Source organism: Neovison vison, chromosome 7 (assembly GCF_020171115.1).
Source record: "Neovison vison isolate M4711 chromosome 7, ASM_NN_V1, whole genome shotgun sequence".
NCBI lineage: Eukaryota > Metazoa > Chordata > Mammalia > Carnivora > Mustelidae > Neogale > Neogale vison.
The window spans coordinates 157,834,462-157,851,646 of record NC_058097.1 but is presented as its reverse complement, the minus strand read 5'-3'; the positions used below and the strand labels follow the sequence as shown (position 1 = coordinate 157,851,646).

The 17,185-nt window shown below is 42.6% G+C and overlaps 1 protein-coding gene and 1 non-coding gene across 2 annotated transcripts in view; both read right to left on the bottom strand.

Annotated features, from left to right (window-relative positions):
* Positions 1–12,977, bottom strand: part of SWAP70 (switching B cell complex subunit SWAP70) — a 68,181-nt gene extending 55,204 nt beyond the window's left edge. Inside the window, exon 1 of the mRNA XM_044258808.1 lies at positions 12,789–12,977. Within this exon, the coding sequence (XP_044114743.1) occupies positions 12,789–12,887 (99 nt within the window). The 5' untranslated portion in view covers positions 12,888–12,977. The remainder of the gene's footprint in view (positions 1–12,788) is intronic.
* Positions 12,978–15,618: 2,641 nt separating this feature from the next.
* LOC122914767 lies at positions 15,619–15,725 on the bottom strand. Its single transcript, XR_006385847.1, has one exon. It is a non-coding gene; the product is annotated as a U6 spliceosomal RNA (small nuclear RNA).
* Between the last annotated feature and the right edge of the window lie 1,460 nt (positions 15,726–17,185).

The window sequence follows — 17,185 nt, the reverse complement described above, 5'->3', positions numbered from 1 at the left end:
AATACTAAAATAGAATAATTATAGGATGCCTGGGTGGCTCAGTGGGTTAAGCCTCTGTCTTCGGCTCACGTCATGATCTCAGGGTCCTGGGATTCAGCCCCACACCAGGCTCTCTGCTCAGTGGAGAGCCTGCTTCCCCCTCTCTCTCTGCCTGCCTCTCTGCTTACTTGTAATCTCTCTCTCTCTGTTAAATAAATAAATAAAATCCTTAAAAAATATATAGAATAATTATAACAACACACTGTAACAAAAGTTATGTGAATGTCATATCTCTCTCAAAATGTTATCCTATACTTACCCTTCCTATAATTATAAGAGATGATAAAAGGCCTACGTGATGAGATAAGTGAATGATGGAGGCACTGTGACATACTGTTATGCTATTAAAGAACTTCTGAAAAATGTCAGAATAGGGATCCTCTGCTTCCAGACCACAGATGACTGCAAGTAAATGAAACTGTGAAATCGAAAATGCAGATAAGTAGGGACTACTGTATTTTCAACTGACACACTGCCCAGGCTCAATTACTTTTGTAACTAATAAGATTCAAAAATTTTAAGGCTAATTGCCTACATGGGAATAGAACATATAATGTTCTATTCATAAGATACAAAAACTGCAAAGCAAAGAATAAAAATATTTTGCTAAAAATGATCATTGAGAAATGAATAAAGATTCAAACTACCCATATTCCCAAGAAATTTTTTCCACTTAGATTCTGTTTTACTTCAAAAGGGCACAATTTTTTTTTCCAATTTATTTATTTTCAGAAAAACATCATTCATTATTTTTTCACCACACCCAGTGCTCCATGCAAGCCGTGCCCTCTATAATACCCACCACCTGGTACCCCAACCTCCCACCCCCACCCGCCACTTCAAACCCCTCAGACTGTTTTTCAGAGTCCATAGTCTCTCATGGTTCACCTCCCCTTCCAATTTAAAAAGGGCACAATTTGAAACAAACAAACAAAACAAAACAAAAAAAAAAAACCCTGTGTTTCTAAAAACAACAGGATAAAAGTTTACAACCAAAAAGCCTATTTCAAGACATTTCCAGGACTGACATGTAATTCACACTTCAACCATAATTGCAAAGTAAAGTTATAATAAAGACTGCAAAAAATATCACTAGACTTTGCTCTATTTAAAAGGACAACACTTGGGGCACCTGGGTGGCTCAGTCATTAGGCATCTGCCTTCGGCTCAGGTCATGATCCCAGTGTCCTGGGATTGAGCCCCACATCGGGCTCCCTGCTCAGTGGGAAGCCTGCTTCTCCTACTCCCACTCCCCCTGCTTGTGTTCCCTCTCTCACTGTCTCTGTCTCTGTCAGATTAAATAAATAAAATCTTTAAAAAATAATAACAATAAATAAAAAATAAAAGGACAACACTTACTAAAACAATAAGAGTATTAATCTTAAAGTACATTTTGATCTCTGGAAGGAACATAATAAACTAGTAATAATGGTTACCTCCAGAGCAGGAAAATAGTGTAGGACAAGGGTTGAAGAAAACTTACTTTTCACTTCTGTAGATGCCCTTTTGAACTTTATGAATTCTTTTTTTTTTTTTTTAATTTATTTGAGCAAGAGAGAGAGCAGGAGAACATAAGTGGGGGTGAGGAGCAGAGGGATATGGAGAGCAGACTCCCCACAGAGCACGGAGCCCAACACAGGGCTTGAGCCCAGGACCCTGGTATTATGACCTGAGCCAAAGGCAGACGCCCAACTGACTGAGCCATCCAGGCACACAGAACTTTATGAATCCTATACCATGTGTTTATATGAATTATTCAAAAGTTTCTCTTTGATGTACAAGAGTTCACATAATAGCTTTCATTATCTTCTTAAATTACATGCATTTTTTTTCTTTTTTAAATTTTTATGTTATTTTAAGCCAGTATAATTAATACACAGTGCTATATTAGTTTCAGATATACAATATAGTGATTCAAGAATACATTACTCTGGGGCACCTGGGTGGCTCAGTCAGTTAGGCCTCTGCCTTTGGGTCAGGTCATGATTCCAGAGACCTGAGACTGAGCTCTGCTTGGGCTCCCTGCTCATTGGGGAAGTCTGCCTCTCTGCCTCCCTGTGTCCCTCCTGCCCGCCCCCATTCATTTTCTCTCTCTCAAATAAATAAATTCTTAAAAAAGAAAAAAATACTCAGTGCCCATCACAATACATGTACTCTTAATCACCCTTCCTGCACTCTCGCCCTCCCCTTGAGTAACCACCAATTTGTCTACGGCCATACCACCCTGAACGCGCCCGATCTCGTCTGATCTCGGAAGCTAAGCAGGGTCGGGCCTGGTTAGTACTTGGATGGGAGTAACCACCAATTTGTTCTCTATATATAAGTCTTTTCTCTTCTCTTTTTTAATCTGTTTTTTTCTTAAATCTGCATGCGTGAAATCATATGGTATTTGTCTTTCTTTGCCTAACTTACTTCACTTAGCATCATGCCCTTTAGATCCATCCATGTTGTTGCAAATGATATTTTTCACTCTTTTTCATGGTTGAGTAATTTTCCATTGTATGCATACACCACATCTTCTTTATCCATTCTTCTATCCACGGACACTTGGGTTGCTTCTATATCTTATTATAAATAATGCTTCAATAAACAGAGGGGTGAATATATCTTTCAAATTAATGTTTTCATATTTCATAAATACCCAGTCATGGAGCTACTAGATCACACAGTAATTCTCTATTTTTTGAGAAACCTCCATAACCATCTTCCAGAGTGGCTGCACTAGTTTGCATTTCCACCAACAGCGAAGGAGGATTCCTTTTTTCCACATCTTCACCAACACTTGCTGTTTCTGGCGTTTTTTATTTTAGTCATTCTGACAGCTGTGAGGTGTTATCTCATTGTGGTTTTGATTTGCATTTCCCTAATGGTAAGTGATGCTGAGCATCTTTTCATGTGTCTGTTGGCTATCTGGATGTCCTCTTTGCAGAAATGTCTGTGCACGGATGCCTAGGTGGCTCAGTAGGTTAAGCATGTGCCTTTGCCTCAGGTCATGATCCCAGATTCCTGGGACCAAGCCCACTTTGGGCTCTCTGCTCAGCAGGGAGTCTGCTTCTCCCTTCACCCCTCCCTCCTGCTCATGATCTCTCTCTCTAATAAATAAATAAAGTCTTTACTTTTAACTAATTATTAAAAGATTTTATTTTATTTATTTGTCCGAGAGAGAGAGTGAGCATGCACACAAGCAGGGGGAGCAGCAGTCAGAGAGAAAAGCAGACTCCCCACTGAGCAAGAAGCCCCATGTAGAACTCAATCCTAGGACCCTGGGATCATGACCTGAGCCAAAGGCAGATGCTTAATAACCCAGCTGAGCCACTTAACCCAACTGAGCCACCCAGGCATCTGAGTAAAGAAAATCTTAAAAAAAAAAAAAAAAGGCTGGGGTGCCTGGGTGGCTCAGTCGGTTAAGTGACTGCCTTTGGCTCAGGTCATGATTCTGGGCTCCTGGGATCCAGTCCCACATTGGACTCCTTACTCAGCAGGAAGCCTGCTTCTCCCTCTGCCTGCCGCTCCCTCTGCTTGTGTGCACTCTCGCTCTCTCGCTCTCCCTGACAAATAAATAAAATCTTAAAAAAAAAAAAAACCTTTTAAAAAAATTGCATTCAAAACAAGTAATAGTCTTATAGTTTGTTCTAAGGAAAGACTATAAATACAAGTTTAAAAGCAAGTAGAGAGGGGCACCTGGGTGGCTCAGTGGGTTAAAGCCTCTGCCTTCGGCTCAGGTCATGATCCCAGGGTCCTGGGATCGAGCCCCGCATCAGGCTCTCTGCTTGGCAGGTAGCCTGCTTTCTCCTCTCTCTCTGCCTGCCCCTCTGCCTACTTGTGATCTCTGCCTGTCAAATAAATAAATAAAATCTTTAAAAAAATAAAATAAAATAAATAAAATAAAAGCAAGTAGAGAATGTGTTTTTGAAGATTTCCTTCCCCACTGTATCTACTTCAGCCATCAACAACTAAATCACTACACAATTAGGAAAAGCTTAATTTAAAATAATAATTCAGGGGTACCTGGCTGGCTCAGTAATTTAAGTGTCTCCCTTCAGCTCAGATCCTGATCACAGAGTTCTGGGATGGAGAGCCCTTCATCTGGCTCCCTGCTCAACAGGGAACCTGATTCTCCCCCTCAGCCTGCCCCTCCCCCACAACTAGTGTTCCCTCTGGTTTGCTCTGCGTTTTCTCTCTCAAATAAAAATCTTTAAAATAATAAAATAATAATTCAGTTTAATGTCCCTCTGTATCCAGCCTGAAAAACAGAATAATACCAAATCAATATGACAATTTAAAAAAACAAGCTGCCTTCTAACAATCCCACTACAAATTACACTAATACAGCTGATGACTTCTATGGGAGTACACAGTCTGAGTGTGGTGGGGAATGAAGACTTGTACATCTGCAGCTCAGGTGGGGAGCCAGAAACACAACTGGGGCCAAAGAGAAGGCTACTGCAGAGGATGTACGGATTCCAAGAAAGAAGCCGGAGAGATCACAAGGAATGTGGAAGGAACAGGGGAAAGAATGAAGGGTAAGAAAAGTGAGGCAGAGGTGGTTCCCCCTTTTTTGGAGGGTACAGAAAACAGGGTCTGGGGGGGAGGAGAAGGGTTCATTAATGAAGATCACGAAGATATTGACCTACATTGACCTCATGCCTAATTGTCTTAACAAGGAAGCATCACAGTGACTAAACAACCTCATCAACTTGCCTCTATAGTAGCTTATACAAGTCCCAAGTGGTGTTCCAATTTTGTGTTCCATATTTTTATCTTACTGATAAATTTAATGAAAGTCTATGGCTGCAAAACAAAATAATATGTTGTTTATTCTTTGGATTTCAAGTTTCAAGTTTTTGAGGTAGTAATTTTTGTTTTCTCAAAAAGAGACCATTAATTAATAAAAATTATGTATAAAACAAGTTTTTGTACTAAACCGGAGACCCTGAAGGAAAATATTCACTAATTTTTTAAAAAAGATTTTATTTCTTTTAGAGAGAGTGTTCCTGCATGCAGGGTGGGGCGGGGGCAGGGAGGGGGTTGGAGCGCAGAGGGAGAGGGAGAAGTAGTCTCTTCACTGAGCAGGGAATCCAATGCAGGGCTGGATCCCAGGACCCCAAGATGATGACATGAACTGAAGGCAGTCACTTAACCGACTAAGCCAGCTGGGTGGCCCAATATTTACTAATTATAGCAATGACTCAAACACATCTACCTAAATGAGTACTATACTATAAAGTAATCTCCTAAAAGTAAAAAAATGAATTTACTCCCAAAACGATGCCAAAACTTCAAACTTTTCACAACTTCACTTTAGAGAAGAAATATGTAGTTTATAAGCTATAGCAGGGAAGAGACACTTTCATTACTTTACAATCTCCAAAATATATAGAGAGAGAACAATAATAATAATAACTCAACTCTCAAAGATAAGAGACCATGTGGTCCTTGAAATCTCTTCTCCCTCAGTTCCAGTGTTGCTTCAAAGTGGTTCTTGCTCTCCTTTTCCGACCCTTCGCTTCTATTCTTCCTTTTACCACATACTCTAGCCTTTCCCCAAGGCCGTTAATTAATCTCGCCTCTCTTTTTTCCAAGTTTCAACTAATCAGATCCTGTACTGACAGCCCCACCCTTGCCAAGGATATCATCTCCAACAAGGACTTCAAAAACAAAACAAAGTAAACCAAACCCTATACATGTTAAAATCTAACTTTCCTTTCTTTTCTAAACAGTTCCTTTTCATAGCTTTCCTGTTTCTGTTAAAAACCACTACAATCCATTGATCATCCACAGCTGAAATTTGAAACTTTTCTGACTGTCCCTTTCATTTCTCACACCCAATCATGAGCCGGCTACAAGAGAGCAAAATTCCTTCACCCACCATCCCACACTTGTCCATCCTCACCACCTCCAGCCCTATAACCTCTCGGTAAGGCTACTACAATAGTTTCTTAATTCCAATATATATCCAATCCACTCTAACCCAGGTCACATGGTACAGTCCAAGTAACTTCCTAAAGTGCACTTCTAACCATGGCCCATCACCTCTCAGAAAACTTGGAGGCTCTATGGCACCTACCCCACTAACCCAGTACTCAAAGTCTTCCATGCATTAACCACAATCTATTTCTGTTGCTTTATCACCAGCAATAACTCTCTCTTAAATATTCTGTATTTAAGAGAATATTCTATACTGCAATCAAAACAAATTAAAAGGAAGTCCCCATAAATGACTGATTAATTCCTGACTGCTGCAATAGTCCACAGGGATGCCCTGGAGCTAACAGCAGTCAACAAATATCCAATGAATATCCAATGAATGAATGAATGAATCACTAGAATGGGCTTACCCCTCCCTCCTGCGTTTGTTTGTTTCTATATAATCACATACCCTCTTCGGAGTTTATTTCAAAGAAGTTTTTTTCATGAAATAATCTCACCAGTAGGGGTGCCTGGGTGGCTCAGTGGGTTAAGCCACTGCCTTCGGCTCAGGTCATGAGCCCAGGGTCCTGGGATCAAGTCCCGAATCGGGCTCTCTGCTGAGCAGAGAGCCTGCTTCCTCCTCTCTCTCTCTGCCTGCCTCTCTGCCTACTTGTGATCTCTCTCTGTCAAATAAATAAATAAATTCTTTTAAAAAAAATTAAAATATAATCTCACCAGTAAAAAGTAATCACCTCTTCCTTTAAAGTCTAATGGTGCCTTCTTCTAACCCACTCAACATCCTCTATCCAATAATACTTATTTCTGAACTCAACCACCAGACTTTATATTTCTTTTTTTTTAAGATTTTAATTATTGGGGTACCTCGGTGGCTCAGTGGGTTAAGCCTCTGCCTTTGACCAAGGTCATGATCTCAGGGTCCTGGGATGGAGCCCCACATCGGGCTCTCTGCTCAGCAGGGAGCCTGCTTCCCCCTCTCTCTCTGCCTGCCTCTCTGCCTACTTATGATCTCTGTGTGTGTGTGTGTGTGTGTGTGTGTGTCAAATAAATAAATAAATAAAACTTTTTTTAAAAGATTTTATTTATTTGAGATAAGGAGCAGAGAGCAAGCACACGAGTGGTGAGGGAGGGCAGAGGAAGAGGGAGAAGCAGACTTTACATTTCTTAAGGATAAGGTACCTGAGTAATGTAATTGAGAGAGAGAACCAACCATCTCTAATGGTTGATTAATTTCTTAATTTGCCTACCAAAATTTAATCTCTTTGAAGGCAAAAATTTGTATTTGTTTCTCCCCTCTCCCCCAACTCTACTACCATCCCTAGCATTGGGCACAGTATCTAACACATGAAGTATCTATTAAATAGTTAGTGAATATCCATTTCAAAAATATTTTAGAATGCCCGAACAATTTTACAAAGTGATCAATTATAACACTTGTTTTGGATATTTAGTCTGGTATTTAATAAAGCAATTATGATATTAACTCTTAAGAACCTAAAAATAGCAAAAATGAGCTACTTGGACTTCATCAAGACAAAAAGCTTTTGCACAGCAAAAAAAGGTCGACAAAACCAAAGACAACCAGCAGAATGGGAGAAGATATTTACAAATGACATATCAGATAAAGGGCTAGTATCCAAAATCTATAAAGAACTTATCAAACTCAACACCCAAGGAACAAATAATCCAATCAAGAAATGGGTGGAAGACATCCAAATGGCCAACAGACACATGAAAGTGAAGAAAAAGTGTTCAACATCACTCAGCATCAGGGAAATATAAATTAAACCCACAATGAGATACCACCTCACATGAGTCAGAATGGCTAAAATCAAGTCAGGAAATGAAAGGTGTTGGCGAGGATGCAGAGAAAGGGGAACTCTCCTATACTGTTGGTGGGAATGCAAGCTGGTGCAGGCACTCTGGAAAACAGTATGGAGGTTCCTCAAAAAGTTGAAAATAGAACTACCCTACAACCCAGCAAATTGCACTACTGGGTTATTTACCCCAAGGAAACAAATGTAGTAGGGCGCCTGGGTGGCTCAGTTGTTAGGTATCTGCCTTTGGCTCAAGTCATAATCCCAGGGTCCTGGGATAGAGGTCCATATTAGCTCTCTACTTGGCAGGAAGCCTGTTTCCCCTCTCCTGCTCCCTCTGCTTGTGTTCCCTCTCTCTGACAAATGAATAAACTTTAAAAAAAAAAAAAAAAACTTAAAAAAAAAGATACAAATGTAGTAATCCAAAGGGGCACGTACATCCCGATGTTATAGCAGCAATGTCCACAATAGCCGAACTAAGGAAAATGCTAAGATGTCATGTCCATTGACAGATGAATGGATAGAGAAGACATGGGGTATATATATATACAATGGAATATAATGCAGCCATCAAAAAAATGAATTCTTGCCATTTGCAACAACATGGATGGAACTAGAGGGTATTATGCTAAGCGAAATAAATCAGAGAAAAACAATTATCATATGATCTCACTGATATGAGGCATCTGAGAAACAAATTCCAGAGGATCATAGGGGAAGAGAGGAAAAAATTAAACAAGATGAAACCAGAGAGGGAGATAAACCATAAGAGACTCTTAATCTCAATAAACAAACTGAGGGTTGCTGGAGTAGAGAGGGGTAGGAAGGATAGGGTGGCTGGCTGATGGACACTGGGGAGAGTATGTGTTATGGTGAACACTGTGAATTGTGTAAGACTGATGAATCAGACCCGAACCCCTGAAACAAATAATACATTATACATAATAAAAAGTAAAGAAAGAAAATAAAGAAAAAAGAGCTTAAAAATACTAATCTTGATATGAAATTAACATGGTATCTTACACAGAAGAGACACACAAAAGGTTATTGTATGAACAAATGAATGAACATATGAAGGCAAAAACTCTACTCCTAGACAATAAAATCAGTGGACTTCAAATTTCAGAGTCAAAACAAAAAGGAAAGATCTAAACAGAAATTTTTTCTTAATATTTTCCATTCCAGGAAGACTGGCAAGATAAACAGAACTAAATCAATCCCAAAGTCTCTCAGTTAAGCAGACAAGGGACAGACAAAATACAATTGCATAGCAGCATTATCAACATCTTGTGGATGAACACTTGTACTGGGATTTACTATTTCTTGCCAAGCCTTTCAGTCAAGAATCCCCTTTCTCTATAAGCAGTTGCAAGGACAATTTTGAAGGGAGTGCAACAAAAGTAATAGAAACATCTCATTTATGTCATCAACCAAATGAGAAAAAATGAAAAAAATTGGCTCAAAGGTTTAAAAATCTTGGTACAAGATTCAGCTACTACTTACAACTGGGAGCCTGGGCAAGCCATCAAACATCTCATAAGCTTAATCCACCTCACCTATAAAATTAAAGAGTTATCAGGGTACCTGGGTGGTTCAGTCAGTGAAGCGTCTGCCTTCAGTCCAGGCTCAGGTCATGATCCCAGGGTCCTGGAATTGAGCCCCAATTTGGGCTTCCTATTCAGCGGGGAGTCTACTTCTCCCCTTCCCTCTGCCTGCCACTCCTCCTGTTTGTACGCACTTCTCTCTCAAATAAATAAATAAAATCTTTTTTTAAAAAAAGGTTAAAGAGTGGGGCGCCTGGGTGGCTCAGTCATTGGGCATCTGCCTTTGGCTCAGGTCATGGTCCCAGAGTCCTGGGATCAAGCCCCGCATCAGGCTCCCTGCTCCACGGGAAGCCTGCTTCTCCTTCTCCCACTCCCCAGCTTGTATTCTTGTGTTCCCTCTCTCACTGTGTCTCTTTTTGTCAAATAAATCTTTAAAAATCTTTTAAAAATAATAATAATAATAAATAAAATACATAAATTAAAAAGTTAAAAGAGTTATCTGAGGAAAAAAAATTATTCTTAAGAGATCTTTAAAATAAAAATGGTGTTTGAAAAAAATTTTAACATTGTCTGGTAAAGTTTTCAATGTGTGTAAATTAATAAATATGACAATTATAAAGTGGGGAGGTTAAAAGGACTTAAATGGTCATAAGTTTTCCACATTTCTCCTAAAGTGGTAAAATATTAATTCTAAGTAGACTGAAAATTTAAGTATATATTATAATCTCTAGAGCAGACATTAAGGAAACGATACAAAAAAATAAAGTAAAAAAACTCAGTATCAAGGCAGCTGGGTGGCTCAGTCGGTTAAGCATCTGCCTTCAGCTCAGGTCATGGTCCCAGGGTCCTGGGTCAAGCCCCATTTCGGGCTCCCTGCTCAGCGGGGAGCCTGCTTCTCCCTCTCCCTCTGCCTGCAGCATCCCCTGCTTGTGCTCACTCTCTCTGTGTCAAATAAACAAATAAAATCTTTAAAAAAAAAAAAACTCAGTATTAAAATGAAATACTGAAGTATATTCAAGTAACCTAAAAGAAGGAAGGAAAGGAGAAACAGTGGAACAAAAAAATTGGAAAACAGAAACCAAATAGTAAAATTAGTGGCCTTAAATCTAACCATATCAATAATTACATTAAATGTAAATGGCCTAAACACAACAATTAAAAGACAGAGATTGTCAGAATGGATTAAAGAACAAGACCCAACTACATGCTCTCTAGAAGAAATCCACTTTAAATATAGTGGTATAATTAAATTAAAAGTAAAAACAGTAAGGGCGCCTGGGTGGTTCAGTCACTTACGTGTCTGCCTTTGGCTCAGGTCACGCATGATTCCAGGGTCCTAGGACTGAGTCCAGCACGGGGCTCCCTGCTCAATGGGAAGCCTGCTTCTCCATCTGCCTGCTGCTCCCCCACTTGTGTGCACTCTCTCACTCTTAAGTAAATAAATAAAATCTTTTAAAAAAGGTAAAAAGTAGGGGTGCCTGGGTGGCTGGAGGATTAAGTCTCTGCCTTCAGCTCAGGTCATGATCTCAGGGTCCTGATCTCAGGGTCCTGGGATCGAGGCCCGCAATGGGCTCTCTGTTCGGCAGGGAGCCTGTTTCTCCCTCTCTCTGCCTGCTTGTCTGCCTACTTGTGATCTCCCGTCTGTTGAATAAATAAATAAAATCTTTAAAAAAAAAAAAAAGGTAAAAAGTAAAACACAGCTCTATTCATAATCATCAAAAAGGGGAAATAACACAAATGTTCAAGGATTAATGGATTAACTTGGGTATATCCAGACAATGGATTAGTTAATAAAAATAAGTATGCATACTGGGGCACCTGGGTGGCTCAGTCGGTTAAGCATCTGCCTTTGGCTCAGGTCATGATCCCAGGATCCTGGGATAGAGATCCACATCAGGTTCCTTGCTCAGCAGGAAACCTGCTTCTGCCCCTGCCTGCTGCTCTCCCTGCTTGTACTTGCTCTCTCTCTGATAAATAAATAAATAAAATCTTTTTTAAAAAAATAAGTATTAATACATACACACAATAACATGGATGAATGTCTAAGGCATTACCCTGAATAAAAGAAGCCAGTGTCAAAAGGCTACATACCAAATGGTTTCATTTGCATGACACTGTGGAAAACACAAAACTATAGCAATTAAGAATAGAACACACCATTGGCTGACCACAGCTGGAGGTGCAATAGCAATATGAAACTTTCTGGCATGACAGAACTGATGGAAACCTGATTTAAATTCCATAGAGATTTGTACATGTGTTTAAACTCATAGAACTGTACATCAAAAAGTCAATTTTACTGGAGGTTAAAAGTAAAATAAAGATTAAGAGAATGATCTCTGTGAACCCTTCCAGACTATGATTTTATGAATGAGAAGAAGAAAGGAGTGTGAAAGGAAGATCAAGGGAGGAGAGTGAATGCTAAATCCTACTGACATAAAAGCCACCACTCATAAAACCCTCCTGATTACTGCACAAAATAAACAAAGCAAATCCAATCTTCAGAAACTCATTCCCAGAAGAGGCTAAGAAAACCAGACATTCAGATCCAAAATGTGGATATTAGAAAATGCCTGTGAATGACTCTTCTTGTCTGTTTCTATATTTTATACTTTCAAGAAGCTGCCAATTTCTCCTGGCTAAGTGCCACTTTCCCTGCTTGGGGTTACTCAGTTTACAAGCATTCCTTTATTTATATCCTATACTCTCAATGATGGGGTCTTTGGCAGTCACAATAAAGACTCTGCCAGAAAGATCAGGGCTCCTCACCGGAACGAAGGTCCCTGAGGGACGCAGCACACGAGTGACCGACCTAAAGCCCGCTAGGCGGTGAGGTGTTTCTAACAAGTGCCCCATCACCAAAGCCCCCAAAGGAGGAAGCCGCTGGAGACCAGGCGCCGGGCACTTCTCCCTCCTCTGAATAGCCAGACTGCCTCGGGTGCAGCTGGCCGTTTTGAGGGCTGCCGGGGTGTGGAGCGTGCGCTCTGCAGAAGGTTCTGCCCAGCGACCTTGGGTAAGTCCCTTCCTCTTCCAGAGTACAGCGGTAACCTGGGTATTCTGTCTAAAGAGGAGCTCCCCATCGCCCTCTTCGAGTCTGAGACTTTCTGGGCGTCCCCCCAACCGCCCCCCACCGTACCTTGCCGAAAGGAGCCCGCCAGGCCCCTCAGACCCCATCCCCGCCTAACCCTCCCGCCACCGCTCACGGGAAGCCCTGAGGGGACTAACTACCCGCCCCAGGGCACCGCCCGAAGGCAGGAACGAGGCAGAACGCCAAACCCCTGTCTCTGGCCCCAGTGCGCGGAACAGGCCGCCCGGCCGCATTCCTGCTCACCGCGCCCCCACCCCCAGCCGGACTCACCGCCCTCCCGGGCCGGTTTCCACCACCGGGGGGTGGTGGAGCGCGCGCCGGGGAGAGTCGGGCTTGGGGACTGGGACGTCGGGGGTTGGGGGGGGCGCCCACCTTAAGCTGGGATTTAGAGACCTTGCCGCTGTGGTCCAGGTCGAGTGCGGTGAAGGCGTGCCAGATGGCCTTGAGCAGCTCGTCCTTCAAGCCCCCCATGGCCGCGGCGTGGCTATCCTGACTGCCAGCCTGCCTCGCAGACCCCAGGGCGAGTCTGACACCCCTCCGTCACCGAAGCCACAGCCGCCTGCCTTTCAGTCACCTGACCGTGGCAGGCCCCGCCTCTTCTAAGCCCCGCCCCGTCGGCTCCTGCTGGGAGCCCGGCGCGCTGGGGTGGGAGTGCAGGCTGGACTCGGCAGTGCACCGGGCTTCCCACCCGTGCTGGCCTTCCCTCCCGACTTGGACGCTGAGCACAACCCCGCAGGTGCTCGTGTACCCCAGACCTACTCGGGCTACCTTTGGGACTTGCGACCCCCATTCCTAGGAAAAATGAGAGGCAGCTTCCAGCCCGCGCACCGCAGTGGGGAAAAAAAGAGCCCCGCAACTGTCCCGCAGACGCGCCACTGTCTTTGGGAGAACTAAGAAGAGCCGGAAAAGCCCCTGAGCGGGGGGTCCAATGTTAGCGCAGCTCCTAGCCAGAGAGGATGTTGGGGGGAGGGGGGAGGCAGGGAAGGGCTTCTGAGAGAAGGTTTATATTAACTTCTCAAACGTTCCTTGATGCCCACTATGTCGTGGGCCGTGGGGGCACAGAGACGAGGTTTAAGGTTGGTTGGGAAGCCACAGAGTCAGGCAACCCTTTCTTCCTAAACCTCAGCTGTTGAGGGTCAGTTCACAATTTAGGAAAGGGTTTGATCCCGGTTATTGTGCTGTTCTTGGTATTTCTGTGCTTGCACAATAGGAGTTATGAGAGAATCACAGCAAATCACTCCACCTATTTTACTAGTTAGAATGGGCGGACCATTTAAACGGACACAGCCAAGCCTATAACAGCAACCTCTTCATCATAGATGTTTAATTAGTATCTGTTAACGACGGTCACCTCAGCTCTCTGGGCTTCAGATCCTCCACATACAAATGAGCATGTTGCACCAGCTGTTCTGGAGGGGTTCCTCTTATGTTCACATCCTGGGATAATAAAGATTGCTGGCTGACTCCAACCTGATGATGTCACCAGGCACAGTTAGTGCCTTGCCTCTCCAATCCAAAACTAAACCTGGGCAATATGGACAGAAGAACAAATACCAAGAGTTTTCAAAAGAAGGTCATTCTCAGATCAAGTTTGGTTTTTGTTTTCCTCTTTTATGTTCCTAAATACACACGTATGTACCTTATAAAAAAGGGAAAAAGCATCATAAGGAAGGGGATTGGGAAAAAGCAGAAAAGGAAGGAACTGCTCAATGAGTTAGAGACCAAAGGGAACTTGATAGGCCAGAGGAAAGGATCACCTAGGTGAAGGGAGGGGGCATAAGCAGAGGGACTGCTGGTCCCTCACTCTGACCTTGAGGCCCTACCTCACTCTATCACCATTTGCCAGGACTTATGTTGACATGCCAGTATCATTTCTATCATTTATCTTTCCAGCTCCAGTCTAAATCTGCCAGTCAGGAAAAACACATGATTCAACCTTTAATTTCTGAAGGCCAACTCAGCTTTCCCTAGGCAGTGACAAAAAAGAAACTCTCCTTATTCTCAGGGTTCAGTTTAACCAGTAGGTGGTTCTCTCAGTATCTGTTAGCACCAAACAGGTATTTCAAAGCTTTTTACATATATATAATCACATGACTAGGATATTCTGAACTTCCAAATTCCCATTTCTCCCACAATCCCAATTCTCATAATCCAAACAAGTTTTAAAGCAGATAGATGTCATGAAAAGAGCTGTGCTTTGGAACCTAACAAATTATATTAGTTCTCTAGTACTGTGTAACCAATTAAACCAAATTTAGCTTAAAACAATAATAAACATTATCTCAAAAAAGAAAAAAAAATCTCATATTTTCCAGTGGGAGGAATGGGACACATAACCTGTCTCTTTAATTCACAGTTCTTCAGATGAAATAGAGCTTCAGTCAAGGAGCCTCATACACCTGGTCGTGACTTAGGCAATCCTGGACTTTCAAGGCAATTCCATGAAAGGTACATGAATTATAGTGGCTGGGATGTGGTAGGGACTATGGTGGATGGTCTCCAAGATGGCAGCAATTAACTCTGTTCCTCTCTATGGATCCATACTGATCTAAAGATCAAGAAGTAAGGGTGCCTGGGTGGCTCAGCCTGTTAAGAGGCTGCTTTCAGCTTAGATCATGATCCCAGGGTCCTGGGATCGAGCCCCACATCGGGCTCCCTGCTCAGCAGAGAGCCTGCTTCTCCCTCTCCTTCTGCCTGCCTGCTCTGCCTACTTGTTCTGTGTGTGTGTGTGTGTGTGTGTGTGTGTGTCAAATGAATAAATAAAATCTTAAATAAATAAATATCAAGAGGTAAATCTAATTCTCCTCCCCTTGGATATGAGCTGGATTGAGTGGCTTATTTGACCAACAGAATGTGGCGAAGTAACAGCTTCGGACTTTTTTTTTTTTTTTTTTAATTTTTTATTTCTTTCCAGAGTAACAGTATTCACTGTTTTTGCACCACACCCAGTGCTCCATGCAATCCGTGCCCTCCCTAATACCCACCACCTGGTTCCCCCAACCTCCCACCCCCCCTTCAAAACCCTCAGATTGTTTTTCAGAGTCCATAGTCTCTCATGGTTCACCTCCCCTTCCAATTTCCCTCAACTCCCTTCTCCTCTCCATCTCCCCTTGTCCTCCATGTTATTTGTTATGCTCCACAAATAAGTGAAACCATATGATAATTGACTCTCTCTGCTTGACTTATTTCACTCAGCATAATCAAAAATACAGAATGCTTCACGAATTTGCATGTCATTCTTGCGCAGGGGCCATGCTAATCTTCTCTGTATCATTCCAATTTTAGAATATGTGCTGCCGAAGCGAGCACCCGCTTGGGACTTCAGTTTGGGAATCAGATGACAAAACGCCTTTCAGCTTTCACCTGGATTTCTTGGAATTCTTTCTTTGGAATGTTCCTTCTTGGAAACTCACCACCATGCTGTGAGAAGCTAAGGTCACATGGAAAAGCCACATGAAGAGAGAAAACAATGCTGGCCATATCCTAGCTGTTTCAAACATACAGCCCGGACATAAATGAAGGAACCATCTTGGACGGTCTAGCCCCAGCAGACACTGTATAGAAAAGAACCCAAATCCCAGACATATGACCCCAGTCAAGCTGTCCCTACCATCTCCAGCCATTTTTGAGCCATCACCACTGAGGCCCCCAGACCTGGGAAGCAAAGACAAACCATCCTTTTTGTGCCCCGCCCAAACTTCTGACCCCCTGAATGAGTATAATGAAATGGTAGTTGTTTCATGCCACTAAGTTTTGAGTGGTTTGTTATGTAGGATTAGATAACTGAACAACAGTGAAAAGATAATGTTCCCAAGATAAAGTTTCCTTCCCCTGCCCACCAAAGAAGATTCTGGTCTGGCCTACTCATTCTTCCCTTCCCCTGATTTCCAGGAGAGTTCTACCTTCCCAGACTAGTTCTTAAGCTGTTCTTTGTCATGGAGAACGAAGAAGAAAAGAAGAAGGAAAGAAGACCACAATGCAGAAATCTGGGATGTGGGGGGAAGAGGTGAAGGGACAGTTGTTGAGAAGAAAAGAAAAGCAGCTCTAGCATGTGAAGGCAATGGGTAGGAAAGGGGGGATTCTAACAAGTCTCATGGAAGACTCCATGAGCTTCACAGCCTTTGAAAGGTATAGATAAAGGATTTGAAATCTTTTCAAATAGTTTTGCCTAGATAGACTTTGTTCTTTCATTCAGGACCAGATTAATTATGGCTAATACTTGTGGCCTCTAAGTGTTACAAAGGGCACTCCCTCCCCTTGGACCCCATTCCAGACCATCCTGTGTTTTTCTGCTAAGTGCTACAGAGGAAAAGTATGGGTTGATATGAGTGTGTACAGGTGAACATGTTACACTCTCTGGAACAGGGAAAGCTGCAAATAGGGAGGGACAGTGAAGCTGAGTCCTGAAGGATGAGTTGTAGCTAACTGGGCCAACGTGAGAGAAGAAACTTCCAGACAAATAAGAGCCTACACAGAGTATGGTTTAATCAAGAAACCCAAGTGAAGGCCAGTGTAGAGTGTGGAGAACAACAGAGAGAGCAGAGATGTGAGAAGAAACTGGAGAGGTTGGCATCTGAGGCCAAATAAACCAGGAGCGCCAGGCCTTTCAGTTAGGTCTATAGAGCTCTTATCTTCCCCAGGGGTCTGAAATACCACGTAATCAGTGGCACGATCTGGCAGCAAGGAGCAGAAATGCCGCCTGAAGTTGCAAATGTGGGAGTGGTGTCCAGCCCCTGGCCTCTCGGCTGCTGATAGCATCTCCATTACGG